The 14,518-nt window shown below is 41.8% G+C and overlaps 1 protein-coding gene across 5 annotated transcripts in view; it reads left to right on the top strand.

The window, feature by feature from the left end:
• Nucleotides 1–14,518, top strand: part of ARHGEF4 (Rho guanine nucleotide exchange factor 4) — a 261,385-nt gene that overhangs the window by 149,792 nt on the left and 97,075 nt on the right. For all 5 annotated transcript variants that reach the window (XM_058715682.1, XM_058715680.1, XM_058715681.1 and 2 more), the window contains exon 4: nucleotides 3,499–3,625. In XM_058715682.1, coding sequence (XP_058571665.1) covers nucleotides 3,499–3,625 — 127 coding nt within the window. The remainder of the gene's footprint in view (nucleotides 1–3,498; nucleotides 3,626–14,518) is intronic.

Here is a 14,518-nt window from a genome sequence, read left to right as displayed (position 1 = left end):
GGCCAGCTTGTCCCAGGAAATAGTCATCCCACTGCAGAATGGCAAAAGTTCAGAGTTTATGGTAACTCACAACACAGAGCTGGCACCAGGATTTGCTGCCCTTAGCTGTCATCCTTTGTTCCTGTATGGGTGCCATGGTGGCTTGATGGTGCCTACTGGATCTTCTACCTGTGGATAGGCCATATAACCCCTACCAAATGCACTCCAAGGAAGGGAACATCTTCTCCCCACATGATCCAGGGGATCCTCAGACCTTGCTGCCTGCTCCCAGGGCTCTGCCCTGCTTCATCACCAGAGCACCGCCAGGTGCTGACCTCTGAAACTTCAGATTCAGTGCTCTAATGTTTATAAAAAACTGGCAGTATTGAAACTCTCTCCTTTTTCTCTTGTCAGTGGTTTTGGGGAACAGTTGTTTTGTGCAGTCCCCAGTTCGTGTTTTCACTCTTTCTCTCTAGTTGCTTTCAGAGGGAGTGCTTTCTTGTGCAAACCCAGTGCACTGCTCTCTCTCCCCCTCTCTTTTCCTCTCCATGAAAACAGCCCCTCCCCTCTGGGGCACTGCAGCTCTTCACTTCCCCAGTTCCCCTCTCTGCACTATATACCTGCTGTGTTCTTTCCTTCAAATTATTCAGACTATTCTGTTAATCCTCAGACTGATTTCCTAGGTGTTCAAAATGGTTTGATGTTGATCTCACTGTGTTTGAGGGACAGACAAGTCCCCTTACTACTCTGCCATCTTAACTCTTCCTCCAAGAAATTTGTTGATATTGTTCTCCACCACACTTTATCTTCTGTTCCTGCATCTCTGATGGCAGAATGTTAGATGTTTATTGTTGTCCTATAGGTCCCTGAGGCTCTGTTCATTTTTTCCAATACAGTAAAACCTTGGTTTATGAGTAACTTGTTCTGCGAGTGTTCCACAAGATGAACAAACATTTCTAATAAATTTTAACTTGATAAACAAGTGATGTCTTCCAATACAAGCAGTGTGTGATGCTGACCATTGCATGATCACAACTGAGCTAATGGTTCTTGAAATTCACTTTGATATATGAGTGCTTTGGATTACAAGCATGTTTCCAGAATGAATTATGCTAGCAAGCCAAGGTTTTACTGTATTATTGTTTCTCTGTTCTTCAGACTGGATCATTTCTTTTGAGCTATTTAGTTTACTGATTCTTTCCTCAGTAATCTTATGTTGTAATTAAAACTTACCAGTGAATTTTTTATTTCAGTTATTATATTTTTCAGTTCTAATATATCAATTTCATTCTTTTTTTTTCATCTATATTTAACCCTTGAACAGCAGAAAGGTTAAGAGTGCTAACTTCACACACAGTCAAAATCCACACATAACTTTTGATTCCCACAAAATTTACCAATAGCCTATTGTTGACCAGAAACCTTACTAACATAAGCAGTCAGTTATCACTTCTTGTTCATGTTGTATGTATTACATACTTTATTCTTACAATAAGCAAACTAGAGGAAAAAAATGTTAAGAAAATCATAAGGAAGAGAAAATACATTTACAGCACTGTACTGTAGTTATCAAAAAAAATCCACATGTAAGTGGACCCACACACTTCAAAACTGTGTTATTCAAGTGTCAACTATATCTCCCTGCTGTTATTTTCCATTCAGTTCAAGAGTACTTCTTAGAGTCTGGTTATAAGAGCTGCTTTAAAGTCTGATAATTTCAACTACCATGTTACCTTGGTGTTGAGATCTGTTGGTTGTCCTTTCCCTTAAACATTACTGAGATTTTCATAGTTGTTTGTATGTTAAGTCATTTTGAATAATATCTTGGACATTTTGAATACTATGTTATGAGACTCTGGACCTTGTTTAGTTGCTGTGGAGAATGATGGCTATTACATTTTTTAAGAAGTTGATCCAATTTAGACTACAAGTTCTTACTGGCCTTCAGGGGCTTAGGTCATTTCAGTTTTCAAGGTGTTTTCAGTGCTATTTGGATAATTTAGATCACTCAGTGGCTAGTCTGGGACCTGTAAAATGTTCTATTCCATAGTTCAGTTCTCAAAGACTTTCTACCCTGTTTAGGCTCAGATCCACCCATGCACAGTTTGGGGTAAGTCCTGGAGTTTATACACTTTTTGGGATCATTTTCTTGAATTTCTTCCTCTCTGAATTCTTCCAGACACTTTATCGTTCCAGAAGCCCCTATATTCCTGATCTTTTTGCAAGAAAGCTGGGCTTTTGTTTTCCTACTTTGCAATATACTTCCTGCAAATGTGTCTGCCTCTAGAGCCAAGCAGCAGGAAAACAGAGATAGAAAAATGAAACAGGATTCTCCTCCCACCTCCATGTTCTTAGGACCAGAGCTCCTCTAGTCGTGGAGGATTCCCCTTCCTCAGGGTTTTAGGTGCCTATCGGGCTGTCACTGCCATACTACAATAGGATTTCCTGGGAATTGGGGGTGGGAGGAAACAACAACAGAGAAGATTTCCCCCATTCATTCATACTCTTAGGGGCCCCTTTTCCTTCCCTTCAGACCAGAAAGGGCTTCTTTTGGAGTACCTTTTGGGCACACCCAGTTTCAAGTTGCTGTTGAGATCAAGCCAGAGGATATCATAGGGACAACAAAAGAATTTTCTAAGCACTACTTGCTTAATCACTTCAGGGATACAAAAGAGAAGGAAAAGGAACAAACATTTATTTGAATACATACCAAAATTTTTAAATTTTTTTAAACATTTATTTGTTTTTAAGACAGAGAACACAAGCAGGGGAGGGGTAAAGAGAGAGGGAGACACACAGAAATCGAAACAGGCTTCAGGCTCCAACCTGTCAGCACAGAGCCCGACATGGGGCTCAAACTCACAGACTGCAAGATCATGACCCAAGCCAAAGTCAGACGCTCAACCGACTGAGCCACCCAGGTGCCCCTACATATGAAAATGTTTAAGCTAATCTAATAACCTTACAAAGTAGACAAAACTGGAAGGGGCCAATTTTATATCTGGATGATGGAATGATAAAGAATGGGACAATATCCCTTGTCTTCCCAAGACCCTATGCAACACTGGTCCTTACAATTTGAAGGGTAAGTCTGTCTCATATTTATGAAATGCCCAGGACTTCATGGGTAGTATTTTACTTAAGCACCCCTAAAATAATATGCCTTAATTAAAACTAACAGTCATGCTTTTGGAGAAATGTCAGGCTGTGTGACTGAGCAGCTGGAGATTTGGGAGTTTGGAGACCTTCTCAATAGTCCTTATTTCACATTGTTGAATGACAACCTGTTCTGCCACAATTATCATATGTGGCCATACAGGTTACAGACCCCAGGAGAAGTTTTCTGGGTTTTTTCCTCATGGATTTTGATGTAAATGGCACCTCCTGAAGCTGTGTGCATTTTGGCTGTGTATCCTGCTCACAGCAAAGATCCTGGACAATGAAAAAAGTACGATGTGGCAATGACAGCATATCATCTCTTTTCTTCATTTACTCTCTGCCTCTTTCCTCCTCTCCCAGTGTTGGAGGAAGATGACTGTGACCTCTCCAGAGTCGTTGAGTCTCGCTAGAAGAAACCATCCATTCTCCCAGAGTGCCCCAACAGGACTGAACTGCATGGGCTGGCCAGAGTACCTACCAGACACTGGTGAGTCATGTGCCTCTCTCTTTTGTTTTATACTCTGGTGTCCTAGAAAGGACAAGAAATGAGAGAGTATCGTTGACTGCTATGTTTACTTGTCTGGCAGAAGTAGCTTGAAGGTGAGACAGATAAACCAGTGTCTCTTATCCCTTCAGTTAGGAAGAGGTCCCTAGCACCCAGAGAAAGGGAATTATTGGCTTGGGGAAGATTCCATTATTGAATCCCCAAACCTGCCTCCATTCATTTATTTTGAGTAAAACTAATGTTCATCTCTTGGGTCTAGCAATAGGATATAACTATAGGATATACAACTTGCAGAAGAAATAATCATATAGAGAGTTGTCTTTAGTCTAGAATGGAACTTGAGTGTTTTCCCTTTGACAGACAAGCTTCTTCTGTGAGTTTTATGGCTGCCTCTCTGTGTCTCTTACCCAAATCTATGGCAAACAGCATCACATCATATATTTGCCCATAAAAGCACTGGCCTTTGTGCCAGAAGGAAACTGGGCCCCAGTGAGAGCCAAGATAGGACATCCTCATGCATAGCCACCACCTTTCCCAGACCTAACCTAGGAGGGGCTTGCATATGCTGAAAATGTTCAAGGGCTCCTGGTGTCAAGTGTCAGATCTTGAGCAGGTGCAGATTTTATTAGCAACCTTATTGTCTGAAAGCTGGCTGGAAGGAGAGGCCAATCTGGTGTTTAGGAAAGACAAAGAATGGAGGGCACCTGGGTGGTTCAGTTGGTTGAGTGTCCAACTTCAGCTCAGGTCATGATCTCGCAGTTCATGAGTTTGAGCCCCACGTCAGGCTCACTGCTGTCAGCCTGTTAGTGCAGAGCCTGTTTCAGATCCTCTGTCCCCCTCACTCTGCCCCTCCCCGGCTTGCACTCACCCAAAAATAAATAAATATATATTTTTGAAATATAAAGAATGGTAAAGCCCTAGACAGGGTTGAAAAAGCAAAATAGCTACACCTGTCAAACATGTACTTCATCCAGACTTGGGGAGTGGGAACAGGACTGACATTCCAGGCAAAAGATGATAGGAGCAGAGTGGCTAGGCTCTGGGGGTTCAAGTGCAGCATATGCCATCCTGAGGAAGGTCAGCTCTGATGCAGAACTGAGTCCTGAACTCTGAATCCAACTCAGTGCATACTAGGTGCTGGTCCTGGGGGAGCTAGCTGCTCTGATTAGGTGGTGGACATGATTATTTTCCATTAGCAAATGTATGTGCTTATGCTGCATCATGCAGTGGACTTATTCTTTCCCAGATAGGTTGTGATTTAAATTCACAGTAAGCAAAGTCATGAAAAGGTAAGTTTGACAACTGCTGAAAGAATGTTTTCAAAGGAAACATATTTCTAACATAGGTCTTCATTAAGTTATGGGATTATTTACAGGCTCATGGAAGGAGCAGTAACTGGTGACAATAGTGTTTTTCCAGTGATAATTCTCAAGGCTGAATTTGCCCTTTGAAGTTAGAACTTTCTTACAAATCCAAAGCTTAATAATCATATGTGCCTAAAATTTCAGAGGTTCATTTGAATTAACTGACAGGTGGGGGTGCCTGGGTGGCTCAGTCAGTTAAGCGTCTGACTCTTGATTTTGGCTTAGGTCATGCTCTCACGGTATCATGGGTTCAAGCCCCATGTCGGGCTCTGCGCTGACCCTGCGGAGCCTGCTTGGGATTCCCTCTCTCTCTCTCTCTCCCGCTCTCTGCCCCTCCTGATTCACGCTGTCTCTCAGAATAAATAAATAAATTTTTAAAAAATTGACAGGTGTGGGCGCCTGGGTGGCTCAGTCGGTTGAGCGTCCGACTTCGGCTCAGGTCATGATCTCGCAATCTTTGAGTTCCAGCCCCGCATCGGGCTCTGTGCTGATGGCTCAGAGCCTGGAGCCTGCTTTGGATTCTGTGTCTCCCTCTCTCTCTGACCCTCCCCCGCTCATGCTCTGTCTCTCTCTGTCAAAAAATAAATAAAACATTAAAATAAATTTTTTTTTAATTGACAGGTGAATTTATTGCAGAATAATCAAAAAACCTCAGTGACACATATGTCCTGACATGCTTGCACCCCAAGGATACTGCTCTGGATGTAAGAGATCGGGGCTCTGGCTCTAGCTGCACTAGATATGGGGGTGAGAAATCGTGCACATCCCTCATTTCTCTGTATTTCAGATTCCTTCGTTATTCAAAAAAGGAATAATAATTCCTCTTTTCCCATTTCATCAGGTTAATATTGACAGTCAAGTTAATATGGACTTGGGTCTCTGTATTTAGCTTAGGAAAGCCTTCTTTTCTTTATCACTTCTATTCCAACTGTTCTGTTCCAGACTTCTGGGGTTATATTTCCAGTCTCTATCCCCAGAACCTCTCTCATCATTTTCATTATTTTAAACAATGTTTCTGCTTAGGTCTTGGAGAATTTCTGTTTTATCTTCTACTTTGTTTTTCTGGTTTTACCTACCTGTTCATTGCCTCCTAGATTTGTGATTCAGTGATCACACTTTTAATCTACAATAAATCTTTCCAATGTCCTATAGAAGTTTGGTAAAAACAGAATATTGAGAATTTCATAACAACTTTCTCCTGTTCATGTTTTATAAATTTATTTGCAAATTCATCTGCATTTGTTTTGACTGGTAGTTTTTCTATAGGTGAAATTTCTCTATTTGCTTATCCTTACAGACATCAATCTTTCCCCAACAAGGGCTTGTTATCAAGTAGTTGGAGACAACATCCTTTCAGAGACTGCTATAGAGTGCTATTAAACTCCTTCAAACACAGCTGAAGCAGGAAGTGAAAGGCTTCCCTGTAATGTGTATCACAAGTTCAGTCACCTTGGAGGGAGCTGTAAGCAGTGCCAGCCGGAAACTTTGCTTCTTTTCAGCATTTCTTTTTCAACGTTTTTTATTTATTTTTTTGGGACAGAGAGAGACAGAGCATGAACGGGGGAGGGGCAGAGAGAGAGGGAGACACAGAATCAGAAACAGGCTCCAGGCTCCGAGCCATCAGCCCAGAGCCCGACGCGGGGCTCGATCTCACGGACCGCGAGATCGTGACCTGGCTGAAGTCGGACGCTTAACCGACTGCGCCACCCAGGCGCCCCTTCAGCATTTCTTTTACATGTGTGGAGTAGCCAAGAATTATCCTCATGTGGGAGCATGCCACCCTTTGCCCCACAAGTTGGTGCCCAGAATAAATTGCACCACATCCACTCCACTCTCAGTGGAACCAGCAGAGCCAGATACAACTCTGCAAGTTGCCAGCATACAGATGCACACAGACTAGGGTAAAACCCTCTGCTCCTCCAGAGCCCATGCCCATTACTTAGGGAGGTTGGCGAGGTTCTACCAGGCACTTTCCTACTTGCCTTCTGTTTCCATTGTTATTTCGAAGGTATGGGTCACTTCTTTCTTCAAGCCAATTATATCTTATGGGTGAATTTCTCTACTTTTTAAACAGCTTTATTGAAATATAGTTCACATTCCATAAAGTTCACCCATTTAAAGTGTACAATTCAGATTTTATTAGTCTGTTCACATATAGGTGTAATCATCACCACAAATTTTCCTATTCTGGATTTGCATATGAATGGAATCCTATAGGACCTAGTCTTTTGTGACTTTTTTCACTGAGAATAGTGTTTTCAAGGTTCATCCATGTTGTCACATGTATCATTCCTTTTGATGACTGAATAATAGCCCATTTTATACAGATGTACCACAACTTGCTTATCCATTCATCTACTGGTGGACATTTGGATTGTTTCCAGCTTTCAGCTATTATGTATAATGCTGCTATAAAAATTCATGTACAAGTTTTAGTGAAGCCATATGTTTTCACTCACATACATAGGACTAGAACTGGTGGGTCAGATGTTAACTTTATATTGAATCATTTGAAGAATTGCTAAACTGTGTTCTTTTTTTTTTTTAATATATGAAATTTATTGTCAGATTGGTTTCCATACATCACCCAGTGCTCATCCCAACAGGTGCCCTCCTCAATACCCATCACCCACCCTCCCATCCCTCCCACCCCCCATCAGCCCTCAGTTTGTTCTCAGTTTTTAAGAGTCTCTTATGCCTTGGCTCTCTCCCACTCTAACCACGTTTTTTTTCCTTCCCCTACCCCATGGGTTCCTGTTAAGTTTCTCAGGATCCACATAAGAGTGAACGCATATGGTATCTGTCTTTCTCTGTATGGCTTATTTCACTTAGCATAACACTTTCCAGTTCCATCCACGTTGATACAAAGGGCCATATCTCATTGCCATGTAGTACTCCATTGATGGACATTTAGGCTCTTTCCATAATTTGGCTGTTGTTGAGTGTGATGCTATAAACATTGGGGTACAAGTGCCCCTATGCATCAGTACTCCTGTATCCCTTGGGTAAATTCCTAGCAGTGCTACTGCTGGGTCATAGGGTAGGACTATTTTTAATTTTTTGAGGAACCTCCACATTGTTTTCCAGAGTGGCTGCACCAATTTTCATTCCCACCAATAGTACAAGAGGGTTCACGTTTCTCCACATCCTCTCCAGCATCTGTAGTCTCCTGATTTGTTCATTTTGGCCACTCTGACTGGCGTGAGGTGATATCTGAGTGTGGTTTTAATTTGTATTTCCCTGATGAGGAGCGACGTTGAGCATCTTTTCATGTGCCTGTTGGCCATCCGGATGTCTTCTTTAGAGAAGTGTCTATTCATGTTTTCTGCCCATTTCTTCACTGGGTTATTTGTTTTTCAGGTGTGGAGTTTGGTGAGCTCTTTATAGATCTTGGATACTAGCCCTTTGTCCAATATGTCATTTGCAAATATCTCTTCCCATTCCGTTGGTTGCCTTTTAGTTTTGTTGATTGTTTCCTTTGCTGTGCAGAAGTTTTTATCTTCATGAGGTCCCAATAGTTCATTTTTGCTTTTAATTCCTTTGCCTTTGAGGATGTGTCAAGTAAGAAATTGCTACGGCTGAGGTCAGAGAGGTCTTTTCCTGTTTTTTCCTCTAGGGTTTTGATGGTTTCCTGTCTCACATTCAGGTCCTTTATCCATTTTGAGTTTATTTTTGTGAATGGTGTGAGAAAGTGGTCTAGTTTCAACCTTCTGCATGTTGCTGTCCAGTTCTCCCAGCACCATATGTTAAAGAGACTGTCTTTTTTCCATTGGATATTCTTTCCTGCTTTGTCAAAGATTAGTTGGCCATACATTTGTGGGTCTAGTTCTGGGGTTTCTATTCTATTCCGTTGGTCTATGTGTCTGTTTTTGTGCCAATACCATGCTGTCTTGATGATTACAGCTTTGTAGTAGAGGCTAAACTCTGGGATTGTGATGCCTGCTGCTTTGGTCTTCTTCTTCAAAATTACTTTGGCTATTCGGGGCCTTTTGTGGTTCCATATGAATTTTAGGATTGCTTGTTCTAGCTTCGAGAAGAATGCTGGTGCAATTTTGATTGGGATTGCATTGAATATGTAGATAGCTTTGGGTAGTATTAGCATTTTGACAATATTTATTCTTCCAACCCATGAGCACGGAATATTTTTCCATTTCTTTATATCTTCTTCAATTACCTGCATAAGCTTTCTGTAGTTTTCAGCATACAGATCTTTTACATCTTTGGTTAGATTTATTCCTAGGTATTTTATGCTTTTTGGTGCAATTGTGAATGGGATCAGTTTCTTTATTTGCTTTCTGTTGCTTCATTATTAGTGTATAAGAATGCAACTGATTGCTGTACATTGATTTTGTATCCTGCAACTTTCCTAAATTCATGTATCAGTTCTAGCAGACTTCTGGTGGAGTCTATCGGACTTTCCATGTATAATATCATGTCATCTGCAAAAAGTGAAAGCTTAACTTCATCTTTGCCAATTTTGATGCCTTTGATTTCCTTTTGTTGTCTGATTGCTGATGCTAGCACTTCCAACACTATGTTAAACAACAGCGGTGAGAGTGGACATCCCTGTCGTGTTCCTGATCTCATGGAAAAAGCTCTTAGTTTTTCCCCATTGAGAATGATGTTAGCTGTGGGCTTTTCAAAAATGGCTTTTATGATGTTTAAGTCTGTTCCTTCTATCCCGACTTTCTCGAGGGTTTTTATTAAGAAAGGATGCTGAATTTTGTCAAATGCTTTTTCTGCATCGATTGACAGGATCATATAATTCTTTTTTTTTTTTTAATTTTTTTTTTCAACGTTTTGTATTTATTTTGGGGACAGAGAGAGACAGAGCATGAACGGGGGAGGGGCAGAGAGAGAGGGAGACACAGAATCGGAAACAGGCTCCAGGCTCCGAGCCATCAGCCCAGAGCCTGACGCGGGGCTTGAACTCACGGACCGCGAGATCGTGACCTGGCTGAAGTCGGACGCTCAACCGACTGCGCCACCCAGGCGCCCCCAGGATCATATAATTCTTATCTTTTCTTTTATTAATGTGATGTATCACGTTGATTGATTTGGAAATGTTGAACCAGCCCTGCATCCCAGGAATGAATCCCACTAGATCATGGTGAATAATTCTTTTTATATGCTGTTGAATTCGATTTGCTAATATCTTATTGAGAATTTTTGCATTCATATTCATCAGGGATATTGGCCTGTAGTTCTCTTTTTTTACTGGGTCTCTGTCTGGCTTAGGAATCAAAGTAATACTGGCTTCATAGAATGAGTCTGGAAGTTTTCCTTCCCTTTCTATGTTTTGGAATAGCTTGAGAAGGATAGGTATTATCTCTGCTTTAAACGTCTGGTAGAACTCCTCTGGGAAGCCATCTGGTCCTGGACTCTTATTTGTTGGGAGATTTTTGATGACTGATTCAATTTCTTCGCTGGATATGGGTCTGTTCAAGCTTTCTATTTCCTCCTGATTGAGTTTTGGAAGCGTGCGGGTGATTAGGAATTTGTCCATTTCTTCCAGGTTTTCCAGTTTGTTGGCATCTAGTTTTTCATAGTATTCCCTGATAATTGCTTGTATTTCTGAGGAATTAGTTGTAATAATTCCATTGTCATTCATGATTTTATCTATTTGGGTCATCTCCCTTTTCTTTTTGAGAAGCCTGGCTAGAAGTTTATCAATTTTGTTTATCTTTTCAAAAAACCAACTCTTGGGGCGCCTGGGTGGCGCAGTCGGTTAAGCGTCCGACTTCAGCCAGGTCACGATCTCGCGGTCCGTGAGTTCGAGCCCCGCGTCAGGCTCTGGGCTGATGGCTCGGAGCCTGGAGCCTGTTTCCGATTCTGTGTCTCCCTCTCTCTCTGCCCCTCCCCCGTTCATGCTCTGTCTCTCTCTGTCCCAAAAATAAATAAAAAACGTTGAAAAAAAAAAAAAACCAACTCTTGGTTTCATTGATCTGCTCTACAGTTTTTTTAGGTTCTATATTGTTTATTTCTGCCCGAATCTTTATTATTTCTCTTCTTCTGCTGGGTTTAGGGTGTCTTTGCTGTTCTGCTTCTATTTCCTTTAGGTGTTTGTTAGATTTTGTATTTGGGATTTTTCTTGTTTCTTGAGATAGGCCTGGATTGCAATGTATTTTCCTCTCAGGACTTCCTTCGCTGCATCCCAAGGTGTTTGGATTGTTGTATTTTCATTTTCGTTTGTTTCTATATATTTTTTAATTTCTTCTCTAATTGCCTGGTTGACCCATTCATTCTTTAGTAGGGTGTTCTTTAACCTCCATGCTTTTGGAGGTTTTCCAGACTTTTTCCTGTGGTTGATTTTAAGCTTCATAGCATTGTGGTCTGAAAGTATGCATGGTATGATTTCAATTCTTGTATACTTATGAAGGGCTGTTTTGTGACCCAGAATGTGATCTATCTTGGAGAATGTTCCATGTGCACTCGAGAAGAAAGTAGATTCTGATGCTTTGGGATGCAGAGTTCTAAATATATCTGTCAAGTCCATCTGATCCAATGTATCATTCAGGGCCCTTGTTTCTTTATTGACCGTGTGTCTAGATGATCTATCCATTTCTGTAAGTGGGGTGTTAAAGTCCCCTGCAATTTCCACATTCTTATCAATAAGGTTGCTTATGTTTGTAATTGTTTTATGTATTTGGGGGCTCCCGTATTTGGCGCATAGACATTTATAATTGTTAGCTCCTCCTGATGGATAGACCCTATAATGCCCTTCTTCATCTCTTGTTACAGCCTTTAATTTAAAGTCTAGTTTGTCTGATATAAGTATGGCTACTCCAGCTCTCTTTTGACTTCCAGTTGCATGATAGTTCTCCATCCCCTCATTTTCAATCTGAAGGTGTCCTCAGGTCTAAAATGAGTCTCTTGTAGACAGCAAATAGATGGGTCTTGTTTTTTTATCCATTCTGATACCCTATGTCTTTTGGTTGGCGCATTTAGTTCATTTACATTCAGTGTTATTATAGAAAGATATGAGTTTAGAGTCATTGTGATGTCTGTAGGTTTCATGCTTGTAGTGATGTCTCTGGTACTTTGTCTCACAGGATCGCCCTTAGGATCCCTTGTAGGGCTGGTTTAGTGGGGACGAATTCCTTCAGTTTTTGTTTGTTTTAGGAAGACCTTTATCTCTCCTTCTATTCTAAATGACAGATTTGCTGGATAAAAGATTCTCGGCTGCATATTCTTTCCATTCATTACATTGAAGATTTCCTGCCATTCCTTTCTGGCCTGCCAAGTTTCAGTAGAGAGATCCATCACGAGTCTTATTGCTGTCCCTTTATATGTTAGAGCACGTTTATCCCTAGCTGCTGTCACAATTTTCTCTTTATCCTTGTATTTTGCCAGTTTCACTATGATATGTCATGCAGAAGATCGATTCAAGTTACGTCTGAAGGGAGTTCTCTGTGCCTCTTGGATTTCAATGCCTTTTTCCTTCCCCAGATCAGGGAAGTTCTCAGCTGTTATTTCTTCAAGTACACCTTCAGCACCTTTCCCTCTCTCTGGAGGGATACCAATGACTCCTCTGGAATACCAATGATGCGTAGATTATTTGTCTTTAGTGCATCACTTAGTTCTCTAATTTTCCCCTCATACTCCTGGATTTTTTTATCTCTCTTTTTCTCAGCTTCCTCTTTTTCCATAATTTTATCATCTAGTTCACCTATTCTCTCCTCTGCCTCTTCAATCTGAGCTGTGGTTGTCTCCATTTTATTTTGCAGCTCATTGATTGCATTTTTTAGCTCCTCCTGGCAGTTCCTTAGTCCCTTGATCTCTGTAGCAATAGATTCTCTGCTGTCCTGTATACTGTTTTCAAGCCCAGCGATTAATTTTATGACTATTATTCTAAATTCACTTTCTGTTATATTGTTTAAATCCTTTTTGATCAGTTCGTTAGCTGTCATTATTTCCTGGAGATTCTTTTGAGGGGAATTCTTCCGTTTCGTCATTTTGGACAGTCCCTGGAGTGGTGCAGAACTGCAGGGCACTTCCCCTGTGCTGTCTTGAATAACTTGCGTTGGTGGGTGGTGCTGCAGTCAGACCTGATGTCTGCCCCAGCCCAGCGCTGGGGCCACAGGCACACTGGTGTGTGCCTTCTCTTCCCCTCTCCTAGGGGCAGATTCACTGTGGGGTGGCGTGGCCCGTCTGGGCTACTTGCACACTGCCAGGCTTGTGGTGCTGGGCATCTGGCGTATTGGCCGGAGTGGATCGGCAAGGTGCACAGGGGCGGGAGGGGCAGGCTCAGCTCGCTTTTCCTTCAGTGATCCACTTCAGGAGGGGCCCTGCGGCACCAGGAGTGAGTCAGACCCGCCGCCAAAGGGATGGATCCGCAGAAGCACTGCATTGGGTGTTTGCGCGATGCAAGCAAGTTCCCTGGCAGGAACTGGTTCCCTTTGGGATTTTGGCTGGAGGATGGGTGAGGGAGATGGTGCTGGTGAGCACCTTTGTTCCCTGCCAAGCTGAGCTCTGTCATCCAGGGCTCAACAACTCTCCCTCCCGTAGTCCTCCAGCCCTCCTGCTCTCCGAGCAGAGCTGTTAGCTTATAACCTTCCAGATGTTAAGTCCCGTTTGCTGTCCAAACACACTCCATCCGGCCCCTCCGCTTTCGCAAGCCAGACTGGAGGGCTCTGCTTTGCCGGCAGGCTGCCCTTTGGCCCGGCTCCCTCCTGCCAGTCCGTGTAGTGTGCACCACCTCTCCGCCCTTCCTACCATCTTCTGTGGGCCTCTTGTCTACACTTGGCTCTGGAGAATCTGTTCTGCTAGTCTTCTGGTGGTTTTCTGGGTTATTTAGGCAGGTATGGGTGGAATCTAAGTGATCAGCAGGACGCGGTGAGCCCAGTGTCCTCCTATGCCGCCATCTTCCTCCCTTGCTAAACTGTGTTCTAAAGAAGTTGTGCCATTTTACATTCCCACCACCAGTGTAATTTCTCCAACATCAACATCCTCATCACACTTGTTATCTGACTTTTTGATTCTATTCAAACTAGTGGGTGTCAAGTTGTATCTCATTGTGGTTTTGATTTATATTTCTCTTTTTATATACTTATCAGCCATTTATATATCTTTTATTCTTCTAAGAAATGTCTACTCTTTTACTCATTTTTTAAGTTTTTATTTAAATTCTAGTAAGTTAACATATAGTGTAATGTTAGTTTCAGGTGTATAATATGGTGATTCAACATTTCCAATACGTGGTGCTTATCACAAGTGGACTCCTTAATCCCCATCATGTATTTCATCCACCGCCCTCCACCCACCTTCCCTCTGGTAACCATCAGTTTGTGTTTTAATTGGGATATCTGGCTGTTTTTAATTGAGTTGTAAGTGTTCTCTATACCTTAGATGCACATGAATTATCAGATAAATAATCTTTACAAATATTTTCTCCTATTCTGTGGTTTGTCCTTTCATTTTCTTGATGGTATCCTTTGAAGCACAGAATTTTTTTTTAATTTTTTAATGTTTATTTATTTTTGAGAGAGAGAGAGAGAGCACGAACGAGGAA

This window comes from Neofelis nebulosa, chromosome 2, assembly GCF_028018385.1.
Source record: "Neofelis nebulosa isolate mNeoNeb1 chromosome 2, mNeoNeb1.pri, whole genome shotgun sequence".
NCBI classification, from domain to species: Eukaryota; Metazoa; Chordata; class Mammalia; order Carnivora; family Felidae; genus Neofelis; species Neofelis nebulosa.
This window is presented reverse-complemented; position numbering and strand designations above follow the sequence as displayed.